This window comes from Anomaloglossus baeobatrachus, chromosome 4, assembly GCF_048569485.1.
Source record: "Anomaloglossus baeobatrachus isolate aAnoBae1 chromosome 4, aAnoBae1.hap1, whole genome shotgun sequence".
Taxonomy (NCBI): Eukaryota; Metazoa; Chordata; class Amphibia; order Anura; family Aromobatidae; genus Anomaloglossus; species Anomaloglossus baeobatrachus.
Window position 1 is genome coordinate 638,141,073 of NC_134356.1, and position 19,440 is coordinate 638,160,512.

The 19,440-nt window shown below is 43.2% G+C and overlaps 1 protein-coding gene across 1 annotated transcript in view; it reads right to left on the reverse strand.

Moving 5' to 3' along the window:
* BMP1 (bone morphogenetic protein 1) overlaps window positions 1-18,593 on the reverse strand; it is a 161,456-nt gene extending 142,863 nt beyond the window's left edge. Inside the window, exon 1 of the mRNA XM_075346448.1 lies at window positions 18,407-18,593. Coding sequence (XP_075202563.1) covers window positions 18,407-18,542 — 136 coding nt within the window. The 5' untranslated portion in view covers window positions 18,543-18,593. The remainder of the gene's footprint in view (window positions 1-18,406) is intronic.
* Window positions 18,594-19,440: the final 847 nt, after the last annotated feature.

Here is a 19,440-nt window from a genome sequence, read left to right on the forward strand (position 1 = left end):
AAGTTATAATTATTATTTTTTTATATATATATATATTATTAATATAGTATATAAAAAAATAATATATATTTGTTTAATAATATTAAATATTATTAATAATAAAAAAAAATATTTATATATTATTATTAATAATAATAAATCTTGATAAAAAAATAAAATCGATAAAAAAAGTTATATATTATTTATATATTATTATTATTATTATTATTATTATTATTAATAATAATAATAAATCTTGATTATGCAAGTGGATGAATAGCAGCTAGAACCACTTATGTTTTTGCATTCGGAAAGACATTGTCTCACAGTTCTAGCATCCGGTGGCCATTTTTTTGTCACGGAAATAAAGCCTGACCTCCAGACATATGTGAACGAGCCCCAAAGCATTAAATGCCAGTATATAAAAAACAACACTAGTTTCTGTAAAATAGACTAATATACTATATGTGAGGCAGGAAAAAAAAAAGAAAAAGTGTTTCAATGTCTGATTGCAGGTCAGTAGTGGATGTGTTCATTCTGGTTACCATGGCTACATCCGGGGACATGGCTCCAGGAATCCAGGAAAACAAAGGCCGAACCAAACAAAACGTAATGTTATGTCGCTCATAGTACACGGACACATCAAATTCGACCGCGCGTCAGTCACTCGATTAAAATGTGCTCCGCTATGGCTAATAATACTGTGCCATTTCCATCATGGTGCCAAACTTTATTGCGTCTACATCCCCTACTGGGCTATAAGGAAGGGGGTTTTCTTGTTTAAAAGGGTTTTACCACAAAAGCCATTGCAGCAAAACTACAGGATATGCTGGAAGAGTTTGGAAGATGAAAGTCCTAAACTCTGGGACCTCCAGAATTCAGAAGAATGGTCGATAAGGCAGTGGCTTGGGGGAATTAAACAGGTCAGATATATATATATATTAGTTAATGGCATTTACTATCTAAGGACATAAGAAAAGCTAAAACACCTAATCCTCCTTTACTGCAGCACCCAACATTGCAGCCCCTTCATTGCCTGAGGGTACAAACCGTAAACGCAGCCCCCAAAAGGGTGTCAATTACATGAGTCAGTTATGTAACAACCCTCCCTGGTGGTAAAGAAAAAAAAAAAAAGTTAAATATATACAGTGGGTACAGAAAGTATTCAGACCCCTTTAAATGTTTCACTCTTTCATTGCAGCTATTTGATAAATTCAAAAAAATAGTTAATTTTTTTTTTCTCATTAATGTACACTGCGTCCCATCTTGACAGAAACGTAGACATTTTTGCAAGTTTATTAAACAAGAAAAACTGTAATATCACATAGTGATAAATATTCAGACCCTTTGCTCAGACACTCATTAAGTGACATGGTGTCCATTTCTTTGTGATCCTCCTTGAGATGGTTCTACTCCTTCATTGTCCAGCTGTGTAAATTAAACTGATAGGACTTGATTTGGAAAGGCACCCACCAGTCTATATAAGACCTCACCGCTTACAGTGCATGTCACACCAAATCAGAATCATGAGGTCAAAAGGAACTGCCCAAAGAGCTCAGAGACAGAATTGTGGCAAGGCACAGATCTGGCCAAGGTTACAAAACAATTTCTGCAGTACTCAAGGTTCTTAAGAGCACAGTGGTCTCCATAATCCTTAAGTAGAACACGTTTGGGACCACCAGAACTCTTCCTAGACCTGGCCGTCCAGCCAAACTGAGCAATCGTGGGAGAAGAGCTTTGGTGAGAGAGGTAAAGAAGGAACCCAAGATCACTGTGGCTGAGCTCCAGAGATGCAGTAGGGAGTCGGACCTTTCTGGCAGAGTGGTCTGACGGAAGCCTTTCCTTAGTGCAAGACATGCGAAATCCCGCATAGAGTTTGCAAAAAAACACATGAAGGACTCCCAGACTATGAGAAATAAGATTCTCTGGTCTGATGAGATGACGATAGAACTTTTAAGTGATTAATCTAAGCGGTATGTGTGGAGAAAACCAGGCACTGCTCATCGCCTGCCCAATACAATCCCAACAGTGAAACATGGTGGTGGCGGCATCATGCCATGGGGGTGTTGTTCAGCTGCAGGGACAGGATGACTGGTTGTAATTGAAGGAATGATGAATGCAGTCAAGTACAGAGTTATCCTAGAAAAAAACCTCTTCCAGAGTGCTCTGGACCTCAGACTTGGCCGAAAGTCACCTTCCAACAAGACAATGACCCTAAGCACACAGCTAAAATAACAAGAGGAAGGCTTCAGAATAACTCTGTGACCATTCTTGACTAGCCCAGCCAGAGCCCTGACCTAAACCCAATTGAGCATCTCTGGAGAGACCTGAAAATGGTGTCCACCAACGTTCATCATCCAACCTGATGAAACTGGAGATGATCGGCAAGGAAGAATGGCCGAAGATCCCCAAATCCAGGGGTGAAAACCTTGTTGCATCATTCCCAAGAAGACTCATGGCTGTACTAGCTCAAAATGGGCTTCTACTAAATACTGAGCAAAGGGTCTGAACACTTATGACTATGTGATATTTCAGTGTTTCTTGTTTAATAAATTTGCAAACATTCCTACATTTCTGTTTTTCTTCTGTCAAGATGGGGGATGGGGGCAGAGTGTATATTAATGAGAAAAAAAAATGGACTTTTTTGAATTTACCAAATGGCTGCAATGAAACAGAGTGAAACATTTAATGGGGTCTGAATACTTTCCGTACCCACTGTATATAATTTATTATAAGAGATTCGCCCTTACAGACAATCCCTTTAAATGCAAATGATATCAGACATTATAGAGATACTTATAAAAAAAAAAAAATCTAATTTTTATTTAAAAAAAAAAAAAAAAAATTTTTTTAAACCAATGAGGAGACAAAACATTTAAAAAAAATAGTGCAACGTTTTGGCCAAATGGACTTTCTCAAGCCTAAAATACATTCAATTCCTTTAAGATAAAATAAATAAAGCTAGCATTGAATTATTCACCTTTCGCAACTTTTTCAAAAGTCAAATTCTTTTACACAAATGTATTCCAGTCTCCTGATTTTACGTATGCCAGATTTTTAATTTTTTTTTATTTTTACAAATTTTTGCTAAATTTTTGAAGGCTAAAAACAAAAAGAAAATAGATTTTTCGAAAAATAAGAAAAACTACTAAATATCCCCCCCCACCCCTGCAAATGCTAAGTAGTGGCCCATACGCACAACAAAATTGCTTCTGTTTACTACGATATTTGGTTGCTTATCAGATAGAAAGACCAGATGAATGGCGGCAGCGGGGTCACCAAGTTTCTCGACTGCTAAAAGTGGGGGTGGCGTCCAAACTAGAGGACAAATATACAAAAACTAAGCTCTATGACAGCTGTAAGCAGTGGGGCTTCAGTACCCCGCAGCGTGACCCGCACAACCTTTATGTATGGTATATACACTTACACAAGCCAGGCCTGAGTCAGCGTATGTGTGCGCTCCCATGTGTGAATCACTGCATTTCGTATGAATGAGTGTTTCGGAGCCTGTATCTGCCTGTCTGCCTTTTGTGTTTATGTGGCAGATAATCTTTCCGCACATGTGGGGAGGGGAGAGTAAAACTGTCTATGTGTCAGTCTGTATGTGTGTAAAGGAGACGAGTGGTGTGTATGTGTGCGAGAAGGAGGTGACAGATTGAGAGGACGTCTGTCATTTAGTACCATATCTGTGCCAGCGGATCCAATTACATAGCAAATTCACACAATAGGTGCGATGAATACTCACCTCTTACCTGGTCATACAGATAAGACAGACAAGTCCTTCCCAGACCTCCTTTAAGACCGGTTTCACAAGGACTGCAATGTCCGGACCGTCTGTAGGCCTCCTAACCCAAACTTAACATCCTCAAATATCCCTATGGACCAGTTGAGTTTGAGTCAGGAGACCTGCGGACGGACTAGATATTGTGTTCTGTACTCAGACCGTAAATATCAGATGCGTGAAATCAGCCCAAGTATGAAGGATCGCCCTACTGAGAAGGTACATTGGTCCATTTGAAAAAAAAGAACCAAGCTTGTCTTGTGTAGTGATGAGCGCGCACTACCATTCTCTGGTGCTTGGTACAAGCATTCGGACACTCGGACGAGCTCAACTCGAGTACCAAGTATAATGGAAGTCAATTGGGAGCTCAAGCATTTGTCGGGAAGATCTTCTGGACAAATGCTCAAGTTTCCCATTGACTTTCATGATACTCGGTACACAAGTCGCACCTGTCCAAGTGTCTGAATGCTCGTTACGAGTACACGAGCACGGTAGTGCTTGCTCATCAGTACTTACGAGTACCGAGCACCTGAGCATGGTAGTGCTGCTCATCACTAGTTATGAGTACTGAGCACCCGAGCATGGTAGTGCTCACCCATCACTAGTTACAAGTACAGAGCACCCGAGCATGGTAGTGCCCGCTCATCACTAGTTACAAGTACAGAGCACCCGAGCATGGTAGTGTTTGCTCATCACTAGTTACGAGTACCCGAGCATGGTAGAACTCCCTCATCTATAGTTATGAGTACCCGAGCATGGTAGTGCTCACTCATCACTAGTTACGAGTACAGAGCACCTGAGCAAGGTAGTGCCCGCTCATCACTAGTTACGAGTATAGGGCATCTTAGCATAGTAGTGCTCACTCATCACTAGTTAATAGGAATAACAAAAGGGGACATCACAAACTTGTGCACAAGTGTATGTTCTTTGTGTACAAGAATGATATGAAACTTTTAGAATATCAAAAAGTTTAATGATGTCCCTAAAATAAGTTATGGAAATCTGTCAAGTGCTGATGGGTCATCTACAATGTGCAAATCAGTGAAGAATCAAGGAACAGAACCTCAAACAATATCAATGTTGACCCCATGTTCTGAGAAACCGTCTCGCTGCTCATAAATTAAGTTGTCCGATTCCGTAAAAGCAAGGAGACCACGTGAATTCGGGAAACTCAGGAAAAGATAACCTTAGACTCTAAAAGATGCTTGGAACATTTCCGGTACTCTGTGTATCCTCTTGGGTGGTACATGAGATAACCCTTACTGAGATTAATCTCATAAGCATATTCTATTTTAAGAGGTTTAAGGTTCAAAAGGGCAGGTAGAGGACAATATTTTGCCAAATAGTCATATTTCACACAGACAAATTTTTGATGGACCCAATACGCTTTTTGTTCTATAAGGATGAATAGTACAGGAGCAAGATACCTGCCACATGCACACCTTTTCATATATACGATGAATTACCAGCCCCTCTCACCTCCAGATGCAGAAGTGAGCAGAGCCCTTTAGGATGGTCAAATATCTTCAATATTTGTTGGCGAAATTCTCTCGCTCGACTACCCCATAACCATTTGCTTTTAATGGGGAAAGGGGAGAAGGCCACTGGCCAATACCTATAGCGGTGACGTCTCCATCCTACAAACCAAAAGGACCTGGAGCTGAAATTCAGCATGCCCGATCTTTTTGTTGCCTGACATTAACAGCTTGAGTAGGGAAGACCACGTACATGTCTGGTCTCACCTAAATTATCAGATTCAGCTGACTTTGCACTATTGAAAAAAAACTAGTAGTATATGAAAAATACAATACAGATAAAAATCTCAGACAGAATCTTAAGTAATTGTTTTTAATATAGAGGAAAGGAGCCCAAAAATAACAAGATTACAGAGAATCCTACTGCGGTGACTCCTAATGATTGGCTGCGCTTTTTTTGAGAAAACCAAGCAGCAAAATGTTCATTTTCCCTATAGCGCCACCACAGGAAAAATGAGGCATTACATGCTGCCTGTTGAAATTTATGCTGTCATGCTGATACAAGCTTGCTTTGGCTTTTGTTATAGAGGCTCCGAACAAAATACCCTCAGCCATTGGTTTAGAATAACTATTAGGATATTCCAAGTTAGACAACCCCTTAGAGATAATCTACCACCTACGTAGATGGAAACAATATAGGGAGAAGGGGGAGGCTTTATGTCATGGTGTGAGAGAACAGAATCCATTTTGTTCTTATAGTGTCCATCTTGTCTTATAACTAATGATTCATAGGGTTCAACTAGTACTAAAGGGCGGTGAAATTTAACATTTCCGTTCTCGCCCCTACTGCTCTTATTGCAGGGAACTTATCCTTTGTCTATGACCCTATATAAACTAGTCACATGTACTAATAAAGGGGAATTCTTTGAGTACACCATACTAAGCATGTGTGCTGTATTGCTTTCCCGAGCGCTCGTAAAACAAAATCTTATTAATATGGAGTTCAAGAGGCAAAGGAGAGTATTTCGCAAAAACTGGTAAATCAGGACTCCATACAATATTGAACTGGGGTACCAAGGGCTCACCAATAACATTAGTTGATATAGGCAATAATTACATTACCCTCATTCACAAATACTCTGAAGTCTACGGCCTCTCTGAGGAATTCATCGAAACGTGCGCGTCGGGGCACGTTACACCAGGCAGTTAAATCGTTATGGGTGAGTTTTACTTCTAGATGCTTGGTTTACTAAGTGCAGGGGATCTTTTATCCCTTGATTTCTATAATGAGCGACCTTAGACTATGGTGGCTTAGTGTATCTGGTTTACTGGGATATTTTCTTCTGCTACTTATAAAACAAACTGATATATATTGGAATATACCTCAGTGCTTTATCTGGCTATTGATCCTTATTTGTAAGTAAGCTATGCCTCTGCAGAGGTTATATTTTGCCATGTAGTAGCATACAAGGTATTTTTGATATCACTATATTAATTATTAAAAGCTTGTATAGTAATGGAATATAATACTCACCATAACTGTTTTTCCGTGTGTTTTGTAGGGATTCCCTCAATATATCTGAATTATACTGATTAGATTTTATATTCTATACTTTTACCTCTTGCTGTAATGGATTTTTGATAATAAACTGTTTCTATTTTGTGCAAAGAGGTTTCCTGTGATTTGTTTACATTTGAGGTATATATATGACCCCTCAGTTTTCTTGGTTTATTAAACTGAAGTAGTTAAATTAATAATGGAGGTGCTGCCTTTGTCTGTACAAAGTGAGTATTGTGCCAACTACCGCCCACAAATGAGGCGAGGGGCAGACTCCTGCAGAGAGGCCCACCGGGGAATTCTCCTGCTCACCGGTGGCCAGTCCAAGCCTGGCTCCACACATTCAGTAACTATGTGGTCATTACTTCTTTACTTTAATTATAGCACTGTACATTACAGACTCAATCACTTAAGGATTTAGTCTTTGAAATTACAATTATGTATTGTATGCAGAACAATGAGCGGTTCCCATCACTGCTCATAACTAAGTCTTCGAGATTAATGAAGAAAATTGTAGTTGGAGCCTCCTCAATATCTGCAGCCTCACTATAATCTCTATCTTTCTTCACTTGCACATTTTTTTTCCACTATGTAGTAGCAGGGGTCAAGGATGCAGGACTTTTGGAAATTCGCCATTAATCTTCTTAACAGAAAGGATAACCCACTTCAACCTGACATTTCCTGAGAGAGCTCTACTACCGACAAACTTTCACTTGTGACTTACACTTGAACTCTAAGACACGGCAGAACAGAAACATGTCCATCCCTCAATAGGTGAAAGGACGGTAAAAGGGGTTATGAACTCCAATTTGTCTCTACGTTAAAGATCCATGTAAGAAATCCAAAAATTCCACCATTACTATGGTCCTTCTACTCCAATACACACTATCTTTTTAGAGAGGTAGATAAGCATCTGACAAACATATCTGGTATTTTTCATCTCGGGTAAAGAATTTCTGAACTGTCAACGATATCCCATCATTTCTTAACGATATTCCATAAGGCAATTGCCTACATTTTGACCATGGAAAATATCTCGTTGGGGAGCTAGAACAACTAAAAGGGAACCTGTCCCAAAGTTTCGGACCACAATACCTCCAAATCACTGCTGTTTCAATCATGACCACGTTAAAATGTGCCATAAATCGGCTTCAGGTTCAAAAATGATTAATACATTACTGACAGAAATGAGCGGACCCGTGGAAGTTCAGGTTCTCCGTGTTCAGCCAGACTATCTAGAGTTCCGTTCGGGACCCAGATTTGACCTAAACCACAATGGAAGTCACTGATTGGGTAGTTCGGCTCTACACCCACATAAGATCAGCCATAATCACTTCTGGGGGAGGAAGAGGGGTTTTTTTGTGGACACACTACATCCGAAAACATTGTATTTACCCCCAGTGAGAGCCATTCAAAAAATGCAAGTAAGTGGCTCACACTGAACCGAGCACCGAGTGTACCCAAGCACTTCGATGTACGATCAAGTGGTTAGCATATGAGCAACACCCAAACTCCGTTTTTTTTTTTGTTTTGTCTTAAAGTCTGTGTTTGGTATGAACATCAAACCTTACATTTTTAGTTTGCTCATCTCTAGTGATGGGCGGACCCGGACTGTAAAAGTCTAGATCCGCGTGGTTTCAAAAGGTACCCAAGTATAGGACCCAGGTCCAGGATTCCAGATATTGATCCGGATCCAGCACTCAAAAGAAAAGGAAAAATAAAGAAAATAAGAATGAAGCAAGCACATCACACTTACAGAGGCTCCAGCGTGGCTGTACACTGCTCCCACGGCCTCTCCTTCACTGCCTGGGCCGCTCATTATTGCTCATCCATATTCACTGCTTTCCCCGCACACTGGCCTGGCGTCTGTGATTGGGGGCTCGTTTCACTGCAACCAGCCTGCGTGACAGCGTCTGCCTGCAAACAATCACAGGCGCTATCTGCTGGCCAGTATCGTGGTATAAAAATAAGTAAAGACATTTGCGTAGGGTCCCCTGGTATTATGATACCCAGCACAGATAAAGCCTACGGCCACAGGCTGCAGCCCACAGTCGTGAACTTACTTTGGTTGTGTGTCAAAATAAGAAGAACCGCATGCGGTTCTTCTTTTATTATTGCGGTCCCCCCAATTTTGATACCCAGCCAAGATAAAACCCGACAGCTGGGGGCTGGTATTCTGACTGGGGAGGTTCATGCTTATTTGACTGCCCCCAGGAAAAAAAAAAAAGAAAAAAAAAAAAAGGCACCCTGCCCGGGAATGTTGCATTCATTAGATGTGACAAGCCCTGCACTTTACCTGGCTCGTCCCAATTACCCTGGTGCGGTGGTAATCAGGGTAATAGTCGGGGTTAATAATAGCCCACAGCTGCCACTAAGCCCTAGATTAGTATTGTGATGCGTCTATGACACACCCCCATTACTAATTTGTAAGTGAAAGGAAATGACTACAACCATCAAAAAAAAAACCCTTTATTTCAAATAAAAAAAAACAAAACACCCTTTTTCACCACTTTATTAACCCACGAAGCATCCCTGCAGGTCCAACGTAATCCAAAAAAGGCCACACGAAGATTCAGCACTGCTACATCTGAGTCATAGCGCGCAATCATGGAACATGTCTGCAAGTTGTAACTGTAGGCAAAGAATGAGCCACGATCAGCGGTGATGTCACTCGGGTTAGTTGCGGTCATAGCAGAAGGAAGACCATGGGAACCCTTCTGCAATGGGAAAATCTTTTTGTTTGACGCCCATCCAGGAATGCCTTGGTTTGGTAATTGAAAAATATCCACAGTGATGCTATCCTGAAAACTCCTATAAGATATGTTGTTGTTTTACCTACATTACTGGACAAGATGGAATAGGTTTGTTTGTATTTATTTTTTAGTCCATCTTGTCTGAAGTATAAGAGGGGGTTTAGGCATAGCCACTGTGGAATTGGGGCACCACTTGAGGTCGCCGGTCGTTGCTGAATGTCCTGCTTCATTTTTTGCTCGTTGCTCTCCCGCTGTGAAGCACACATCGCTGTGTGTGACAGCGAGAGAGCGACGAACTAAAGCGAGCAGGGAGCCGGTGTTTGGCAGCCTGCAGTAAGCTGTAACCAAGGTAAACATCAGGTAACCAAGGGAAGCCCTTTCCTTGGTTACCCGATATCTACCTTCATTACCAGCGACCGCGGCTCTCACACTGCCTGTGCTGCCGGCTCATTGCTCCCTGCACGCCAGAGTACACATTGGGTAAATAAAGCAAGGGTTTGCTTATTAACCTGATGTGTACTCTGGCGTGCAAGGAGCCAGCGCTAAGCGGTGTGCGCTGGTAACCAATGTAAATATCGGGTAACCAAGCCCTTGGTTACCCGATATTTACCTTAGTTACCAAGCGCAGCACCGCTTCCACGCGTCGATGCTGGCTGGGGGCTGGTCACTGGTCGCTAGTGAGATCTGCCTGTCTGACAGCTCACCAGCGACCATGTAACGTCGCAGCAGCGATCCTGATAAGGTCAGGTCGCCCGTCGTGATCGCTGCTGCGTCGCTATGTGTGAACCCAACATTATGGATCATTTTGTATACTACTCCCATTATCAAATTGCCTAGGATGACCCTGTTATCTATTAGGGGGTTCATTGATAAGTCCTCTACACTATGCTTGGGGTATTCTATGTTTTTGTATTGTTGTGGGTCTAATTTATTGTGGAATATGCTAATTTTAAATTTAATAAAGTTATATTTTAATATATCTGTCATTTAGGTAGATTCTGTTCCCCATTGACTTGCATTAGGATCGTTATTCGCGACGAATACTGGAATAGTACTAGGTATTCGGTATGAATAACCCAAATATATAGTGTACGATCATCATCACTACTCTAATTACTGATAAGGAGTTGGGGGGGGGGGGAATCCAATGGAAATCTGTGCAAGTACATTGTGCAGAAGGAGGACAGTACCCCTGGCTTCACTGTGCATTCACACATTGCCAGTGAACTCTTTTCGGCAATATATGCGTTCACTGGCTGTGGGTGCAGGTGAAGCTGCGGACAGTACACATGGTATTGCTGCGCATGCACCTGAAGTCCATGGACTCATACATTGACCATTATGGTAGCATATCAGTTACTTGGTTGTGGGCACATAGCATTATTTAGATGAGGTACATCTCTTTTACTGTGCACACTGCCAGTGCACTCTTCTTCCAAACTCATCTCAGTAATGTAATATGTCATCAGCAGTGGGCACATGTACACGAGCATAGAGAGACCAGATTTAGAAATTTGACGTCACTGCATGGGTCTACTCGAAGTGACGTTTCAGCATACGATGGAGAATAGGAGTCACACAACAGTTTGGCCATAAATAACTATTGGTTTCATAGTAGGGATCGGCACTAGTGATGGGAGAGCATGCTTGTCGCTTGATTGAGCATTGGGTTACTCCGCTTGGATTCGAGTACAATGGCAAACTCCAATACTTCCAAACTTAGATTCTCAAGGCTCAATCAAGTAAGGCGGCTTTCACACTACGTTTTTTTAACATGCGTCCTGAACGTTTTTTTAACGCAAAAACGGATCCAGTGCAAATGCGTTTTCATTTCAATGCATTTGCCATGGACTCGCGTCAACATGCGTTCACCTGCGTTTGCGTGCGTTATAGTGAGGATCCAGCGACTTGCAGTTTTTTAACATCTTTCAAAAACGCTACTTGTAGCGTTTTTGAGCTGCGTCCAAATACTGCAAAATCGCTGGATCCTGACTAAACAGCACGCAAACGCAGGTGAACGCTGGCATGCTGATAGACAGGATCCTGCTTGCTCTACTGAGCATGCCCAGAACCAGTCTCGCGTGATCAGTCCCTCTCTCTCCTACCTCTCTGTCTCTCCCCCTCCCTCTCCTCCACCTGAGAGCTGCGGACACTCGTAACCAAGGTAAATATCGGGTAACCACTTCTCTTAGTTACCCAATGTTTACGTTGGTTACGTGTGCAGGGAGCCCGGCTCCTAGCAGCTGCAGACGCTCGTAACCAAAGTAAATATCGGGTATCCAAGCAAGTATACCCGATGTTTACCTTGGTTACGAGCCTCCGCAGTTGTAAGAAGCCGGCTTCCAGTCTGGCACGTTTAGTTCCCATCACTCCCGATCACATGACTCCAATGCCCGCCCCTAAACATCCAGTGACAGGATCCTGCAAAGTAACACATGCGTTTGCATGCGTTTTTTGCTGTAAAAGCAGGATCCGCTTTTGCAGCAAAAAAACGTTCAGGACGCATGTTAAAAAGACGTAGTGTGAAAGCAGCCTAACACACTCGCTCATCCCTAATCGGAACCACAAGGTACAAGAACCCGTTCTCTTCCCAATATTCCAGGTAAATCCCATTTCTCCTGTTTTAGAAGGAAATCTCAAGCTTTGCAATGATTGGATCAGTTTTATGGTGTGCTTTTTGTAGAGCACAGTAGAACTGGCCAATTCTCCGTAAAACGCACATGTTCCTTCTTTTTGGAAACAACAGAACTGGACCGGAAACATCCAACTTGTCTGATTATTTTTTCTTCTGTTCACCCAGAAATCAACAAGGGTCTGGTTTAAAGGAGAGAACATCTTACTTTTTGGAGGATCAGACATGGACATGGACAGAAGAAAACATGTCACTGAGCACCATATAATACTAGATTGTCCCCGAAGAGGCGCTGCAGAAAAATCTTATCATAGGGAGATAAAACGTGTGCTGGGAACACCCTTCTCGTCCAAAATGGACAACCCATTTAGGTTTACTGGTGATAACATCTATGTAGTGATGATCAAACAAATTTGGTCCAAAGGACAACGTTACCCATGTTTCCCCAAAAATAAGACCGGGTCTTATATTAATTTTTGCTCCAAAAGATGCGCTAAGGCTTATTTTCAGGGGAGGTCTTATATTTCCCCATGAACAACAATCCATATTTATTCTTAAACAAAAAAAATATAAATCAACATTTATTCAAATCTAATCATTATCACATTCTGGAACATCGCATTTTGTGTTACTCCTATTACTGGGTCAGATGCACATTTTTTTTATCTGATCTGCTATTCTCATGGTGCAGAACCGTCCTATACTGGTGGGTACATGCAATATTTACAAAGGTTTACATTACCTGCTCAATTGTATTATTCTCTATGCGCTGAGTTTACCCCCAAAAGAAAGCAGAGACCCCCTAATAGAACTGCCTTTACCAGACCTCAAACAAATAAGGGGGCTTTACACGGTAGCGATATCGAGCGTGTAAGTACCTGCCCCCGTCGCGCATGCGATTGTTTGTGATCGCTGCCGTAACGAACATTATCGCTACGGCAGCGTCTCACATACTTACCTGGTCGTCGTCGCTGTGACTGCCGAACAATCCCTCCTTCAAGGGGGAGGGGCGTTCGGCATCACAGCGACGTCACCGCAACGTCACTAAGCGGCCGGCCAATCAAAGCGGAGGGGCGGAGATGAGCAGGACGTAACATCCCGCCCACCTCCTTCCTTCCGCATTGTGGCCGGCGGCAGGTAAGGAGACGTTCCTCGCTCCTGCGGTGTCACACATAGCGATGTGTGCTGCCGCATGAGCGATGAACCACCTGGATAAACAACCCTTACCGATTTTTGAGTTTGGGACGACCTCTCCATGGTGAACGATTTTCACGATTTTTGAGGTCGCTTAAGGTCGCTGGTCAGTGTTACACGCTGCGATATCGTTAGTGACGCACATCCGGCGTCATTAACAACTTGACCCCGACGACAAAACATTAACGATATCGTAGCATGTAAAGCCCCTTTAGAGTTGGCAAGTGAATGGGCTCTCACGTCCCCCTGTGTTCTACAGCAGTTGGCTCCCCCTGGTGACTGGAAGTAGTATCACTTACGCGGAGTGATACTGGTACCCGATCCGTTTGCGAGAACTGCAGTGCAATACAGATTCAACGGCTAAGGACCTGACAGCGACGCAGATCTCTGTGTGAGAGCCCATCCACTATTGGTACTTACTAACTAATTGTTTGGGGTCCGGTGAGTGTAATTATTTTATTTATTTTTTTGGGCGGGAGAAGGTCTGCTTTCTTTGAAGAAGAGTCCCGCTACATTCTTTAAACTTTTTAGCTACTTGCTTGGACACTTCCTTATGGAACCGCAACTAGGGATTATTTTTGGAGTAGGGTTTATATTTTAAGCATACTCCAAAAAGTAAATTTTTGGGGATACAGGCTAGTATTCTACGGCTGCTGAATGGGAACCATGCAAACCGTGTCCTTCCTACTGGCATCCCCAGCTCCTCTTCTGATTTTTGGTCGACAAGCCAAAAGTGGGGCCAGGAATGCAGATAGGAGACTCCTGCCAAGTGGCTACCCATGCTGATATGGCTGCTGGACCAAGATCCAACAAATCAATTTGTTCATCTTTGCTAATATGGCTTCTGACAGTCCGCTTTGGGGGGCTCCTTCCAGCTTTTTCCCATTGACTTGATAGACGGATCTTGACTTTGCCTTTTTGTAATATAAGAGTGAACTGTCAATCAAACCACGTTGGGCGGCTTGAGCCAGAGAGCCGACTCATCCGCCCCAAAATCTGGTTCTCTACAGCGCCTCCACAGGAAAAATTAAGTACTGCACAATAACTAAAATATAGACATGCCAAATAAACTTTTTTTTCTCTCTAATATGGCTGATGGAAGAGTAACTGAGGGATCTCTACTTTTAGTTTAGAAGTTTCCTAAAAGGAATTGTTCAAAATGTCTCTTCGGGGAGGAAGGAGACAAACTCTAGCACCACCTGGTGGAAGTAGCAATCCTAGAAGTCAAAAGTGTCCCTTTAACGAGCCTTTTCATATGACCTAGGATTTATGCCAGATCTGAACCTCAATTTGCAGACATGGTGTTTCGGGATGATTGTCCCTCGTCAGTGCAAAGTATGAGATTTGATCTGGTTTTATGAGAAGCTAACGTGGGGTCTAAGGGGAAAACTGTTCTTCTTGTGGGGACTGACAAACCAATCTGGCTGTCAGTGGTGAGGAGTCTTATAGCTGCAATGCCCCTCTGGGAAACCTTCAAATTGTCTATTCAGGAAGGAAAGAGACTAAAAGCGGAATTCGTGACGCACATCCGGCCTAGTTAGCGACGTTGTTGCGTGTGAAACGCAGGAACGACCGTTAACGATCAAAATTACTTACCATATCGTTGATCGTTGACACAACGTTCCTTTCCCGGATATCGTTGCTTTTGCAGGTTGTTCGTCGTTCCTGCGGCAGCACACATCGCTATGTGTGACACCGCAGGAACGAGGAACATCACCGTACCTGCGGCCGCCCGCAATGAGGGCGGAAGAAAGGAGGTGGGCGGGATGTTACGTCACGCTCATCTCCACCCCTCCGCTTCTAGCGGGCGGCCGCTTAGTGACGGCGCGGTGACGCCGAACGAACCGCCCCCTTAGAAAGGAGACAGTTCGCCGGCCACAGCGACGTCGCTAGGCAGGTAAGTACGTGTGACGGGTGTTAGAGATGTTGTGCGCCACGGGCAGCGATTTGCCCGTGACGCACAACCGACGGGGGCGGGTGCTTTCACCAGTGACATCGCTAGCAATGTCGCTGTGTGTAAAGTGCCCTTTACTCTAGTGCCACCTATTGGAGGTAGCAATCCTTTTTTAATCCAATCAATTTTTATTGTAGGAAGTTACATTACAAAAAAAAGGAGAAATTCAGGTATCATTGGCAATAATACACAAAGAAAACAACGCTGTAACATGTGGTAGTGTCACCTTTGATTATGATTCACATTTCCTGTCACACCACCACCAATCATGTCTGATGCAAGTTGCAACTTTTTTAGGTTAATCAATACCCAATACGTATAGAATCAACCTACCAATTTACTCTTTAATCCTCAAAATGAGGGATCCAAACAACCAGAACCAGAGAGTAAGAAAGGAAGATAAGAAAAGGGAGGGGAGAGAGAGGTGGGGGAGAGGGGGAGAACCATGGATGGTTGCAAGGAGGCAACCAGGGAGGGGAGGGGGGAGGGAGGGAATTGGATGGCGTTTTGGGGCAGCCCGAGCAGTAACAACAACAGAGATTTAAACACCTTGACTATTGACATGTGGTATGGGTGAACTCCCTGCGTAACACACACTTTGAGCCTATTTGACCCGTTTTTTTTAATTATCAACAGTTTGCCCTGGAAACAGATGCCTGACAGGGGATGCATATACAGAGTTTAACCACGTGTCCCAAATCTGAAGTATTTTGTTTTTGGCGCGGATGGAGTGAGCCAGACAGAACTCGTATTGGCATTGGAGATTAATTCGGTTATATAGTTCAACTAATGTAGGCGTCTTTGGGGATTTCCAGTGGTAGCAATCCTAAAAGTCAAAAGTGGCCCTTGAACAAGCCTTTTCATATGACCTAGGATTTATGCCAGATCAGAACCTCAATTTGCAGACACAGTGTTTCGGGTTGATTGTCCCTCGTCAGTGCAAAGTATGAGATCTGATCTGGCTTTATGAGAAGCTAAAGTGGGGTCTAAGGGGAAAACTGTTCTCCTTGTGGAGACTGACAAACCAACCTGGCTGTCAGTGGTGAGGAGTCTTACAGCTGCAATGCCCCTCTGGGAAACATTCACATTGTCTCTTCAGGGAGTAAGGAGACAAACTCTAGCGCCACCTATTGGAAGTAGCAAACCTAAAAGTCAAAAGTGGCTCTTTAACAAACCTTTTCATATGACTTAGGATTTATGCCAGATCAGAACCTCAATTTGCAGACACAGTGTTTCGGGATGATTGTCCCTCGTCAGTACAAAGTATAAGATCTGATCTGGCTTTATGAGAAGCTAAAGTGGGGTTTAAGGGGAGAAAGAATTAGAAAGTCTTTATATACAAAGTTTCCAAAGAAGTTTACTAACTACACCAAGAGGAGAACCATAATAAGGCATGGGGGATATGAAAAGTACTGATGAATGGAGGAAACGACAGATCTTACCATTAAAACCATAAGGCACTGTAGAAGAAGACCGGAGACTCTGGAGATTGTGGCCACCAGGGGTTAAATACGAGTTGATACATAAACTCATAGTAAAAGATTATATAAATACTGAGTGATACATAGTAATAAATAGCAGCATTTCCTTTCTAAGCAGCTATGTCCACTGCGGATACCAGAGGCTCCCTGTGCACATTCACACCGGGGTGCGAGATATTGGGAGAGTTGGGGGGGGTCTGTGCCGGAGCAGATGAAGAGAAGTGCCTCAGTGTCCAAAATCCCGAAACCATGGGAGCCGCTAGAAAAGCAGGATCTTATGTATTCCCTCCAACATTGTATTACTAGAAATATATGTTATATAAAGGCAATCATGTAGGTAGAGCGCCCTCTCTGGATATATGTGGGTAGTGCATGTCTGTGTGGCAGGACCAGATTTCCAGCACAACACATCAGGTCGTAACATCCACCAAAGCACAACACTAAATCATAATGCCCAACTGGAAAGAATAAGAGCGACCGCCAGATGTTACCGTACAGAGATATAATCACATACAGATGTAGCAAAGGTCAGATTGACACCTGGCACAACTGGGCTTTACATAGGACTGCAGCTGTAGATATCGCACTGTCTGACCCTAATGACCAGGACCTGACCAAAACGGGTGCCGGAAAGCGAAGCCACAATATCAACCCGTGCTGTGCAGATAGGGTTAAACAACGCCGCTGCCATACATACTGCAGCAAAACCGCCAACTGGCCGCAATGTGTGAACGCGCCTTCATCCGGCACCCTGGATTACCGAGGACGGCTATCCCCCAACTCTTCTATTCACCGGCACGCTTGGCTTTGCCTATAGGATGCATAATTAAAAATGCTGCCCCCTATCTATGAATGGGGCAAACAACAGGGAGGAAATTTGCAAAAAATAAATAAAATTAAAAAAAATAAAAAAAAATAAAAAAAAGTGTAGAAATGACTGACAGCTGTCGTATATATTTCTTTTTTCAATTAGGATCCCATTGTATTAAGTGCCTCACTCTTATAGGCGCGGGCGGGCGTGCGTGCATTATATATATTTATTTCTTATTTTTTTATTTTGTATTGTCTCATTGTCTGTACATGTCCCCTCTGAATTGTAAAGCGCTGCGGAATATGTTGGCGCTATAGAAATAAAACACATACACACATATATATATATATATATATATATATATATATATATATATATATATATATATATATATATATATATATATATAAATAAAATGCACGCCCGTGCCTATAAGAGTGATGCACTTAATACAATGGGATCCTAATTGAAAATAGAAATAAAATGAAAACTTATGCCCATATACACAGAGACTTTGTTATTGAATTGTACAGTGCTGCGGTATATGTTGGTGCTATATAAATAATTATTGTTATTATCAATGGTGATCAGAGGGTCCCATTATGTGGGGCAATGCAGGGAAGTTTAGCAGTGTGCCCAACGCCTGGCATCTTTTAAAGAGATACACACACTTGTCATGGAGCCTGATATAAAGTGATATGTGGTGTCCAAAGTTCTCTCCCTTCCCCCTCCTCCGGCTCGCTGTCCCCTCCTGGCTGCCTCCTCCTCCCCGGGTCTCCCCCTCTCACCAGCCTTGCAGGGGTCCTTGTAGTCGATGTCGTCCTCCGGCTCGTCCAGCTCATAGTCCGGGAGCTCCTGCCCCTCTCCCCGCAGCAGCAGCCCCGGCAGCAGGAGCAGCAGCAGAGCTCTGCCTGTCCAGGGCATCCCGGCAGCTCAGTCCCAGGCTCTGTGTGAGGCTGCTGCCTGCTCTGCTCTGTGCTCGGAGGAGGCGGGATTCCTGCGGATCAGCCCCTCTGCAGCCCCGGGATATCATTGTGTCCCTGGGAAAGAGCCAGCCTAATGGGGAGGGAGGAGAGCGCAGGACCTCTCACCTCTCAGCTGCTGCAGAGCATCGCACTCACTGGACACAGGTACATGCCAGGTGACAGTGTGTGCAGAGCATTGCTCCTCTGCCTGGAGAGACGCCTGCAGGAGATTGCTATTCTGCCTGTGTATGTATCTGCAGAGCATCACTTCCCTACATGTATGGGTATCTGCAGACTATCACTTTCCTACCTGTGTAGGTATCTGCAGACTGTCACTTTTCTACCTGTGTAGGTATCTACAGACTGTCACTTTTCTACCTTTATAAGTATCTGCAGACTATCACTTCCCTACATGTATGGACAGTATGGGTATTGGCAGACAATCACTTTCCTATCTGCATAGGTATCTGCAGACAATCACTTTCCTACAAGTGTAGGTATCTGCAGACTATCACTTTCCTACCTGTGTAGGTATCTGTAGACAATCACTTTCCTACCTGTGTAGGTATCTGTAGACAATCACTTTCCTATCTGCATAGGTATCTGCAGACAATCACTTTCCGATCTGCATAGGTATCTGCAGACAATCACTTTCCTATCTGCATAGGTATCTGCAGACAATCACTTTCCTATCTGCATAGGTATCTGCAGACAATCACTTTCCTACCTGTGTAGGTATCTGCAGACAATCACTTTCCTACCTGCATAGGTATCTGCAGACAATCACTTTCCTACCTGTGTAGGTATCTGCAGACAATCACTTTCCTATCTGCATAGGTATCTGCAGACTATCACTT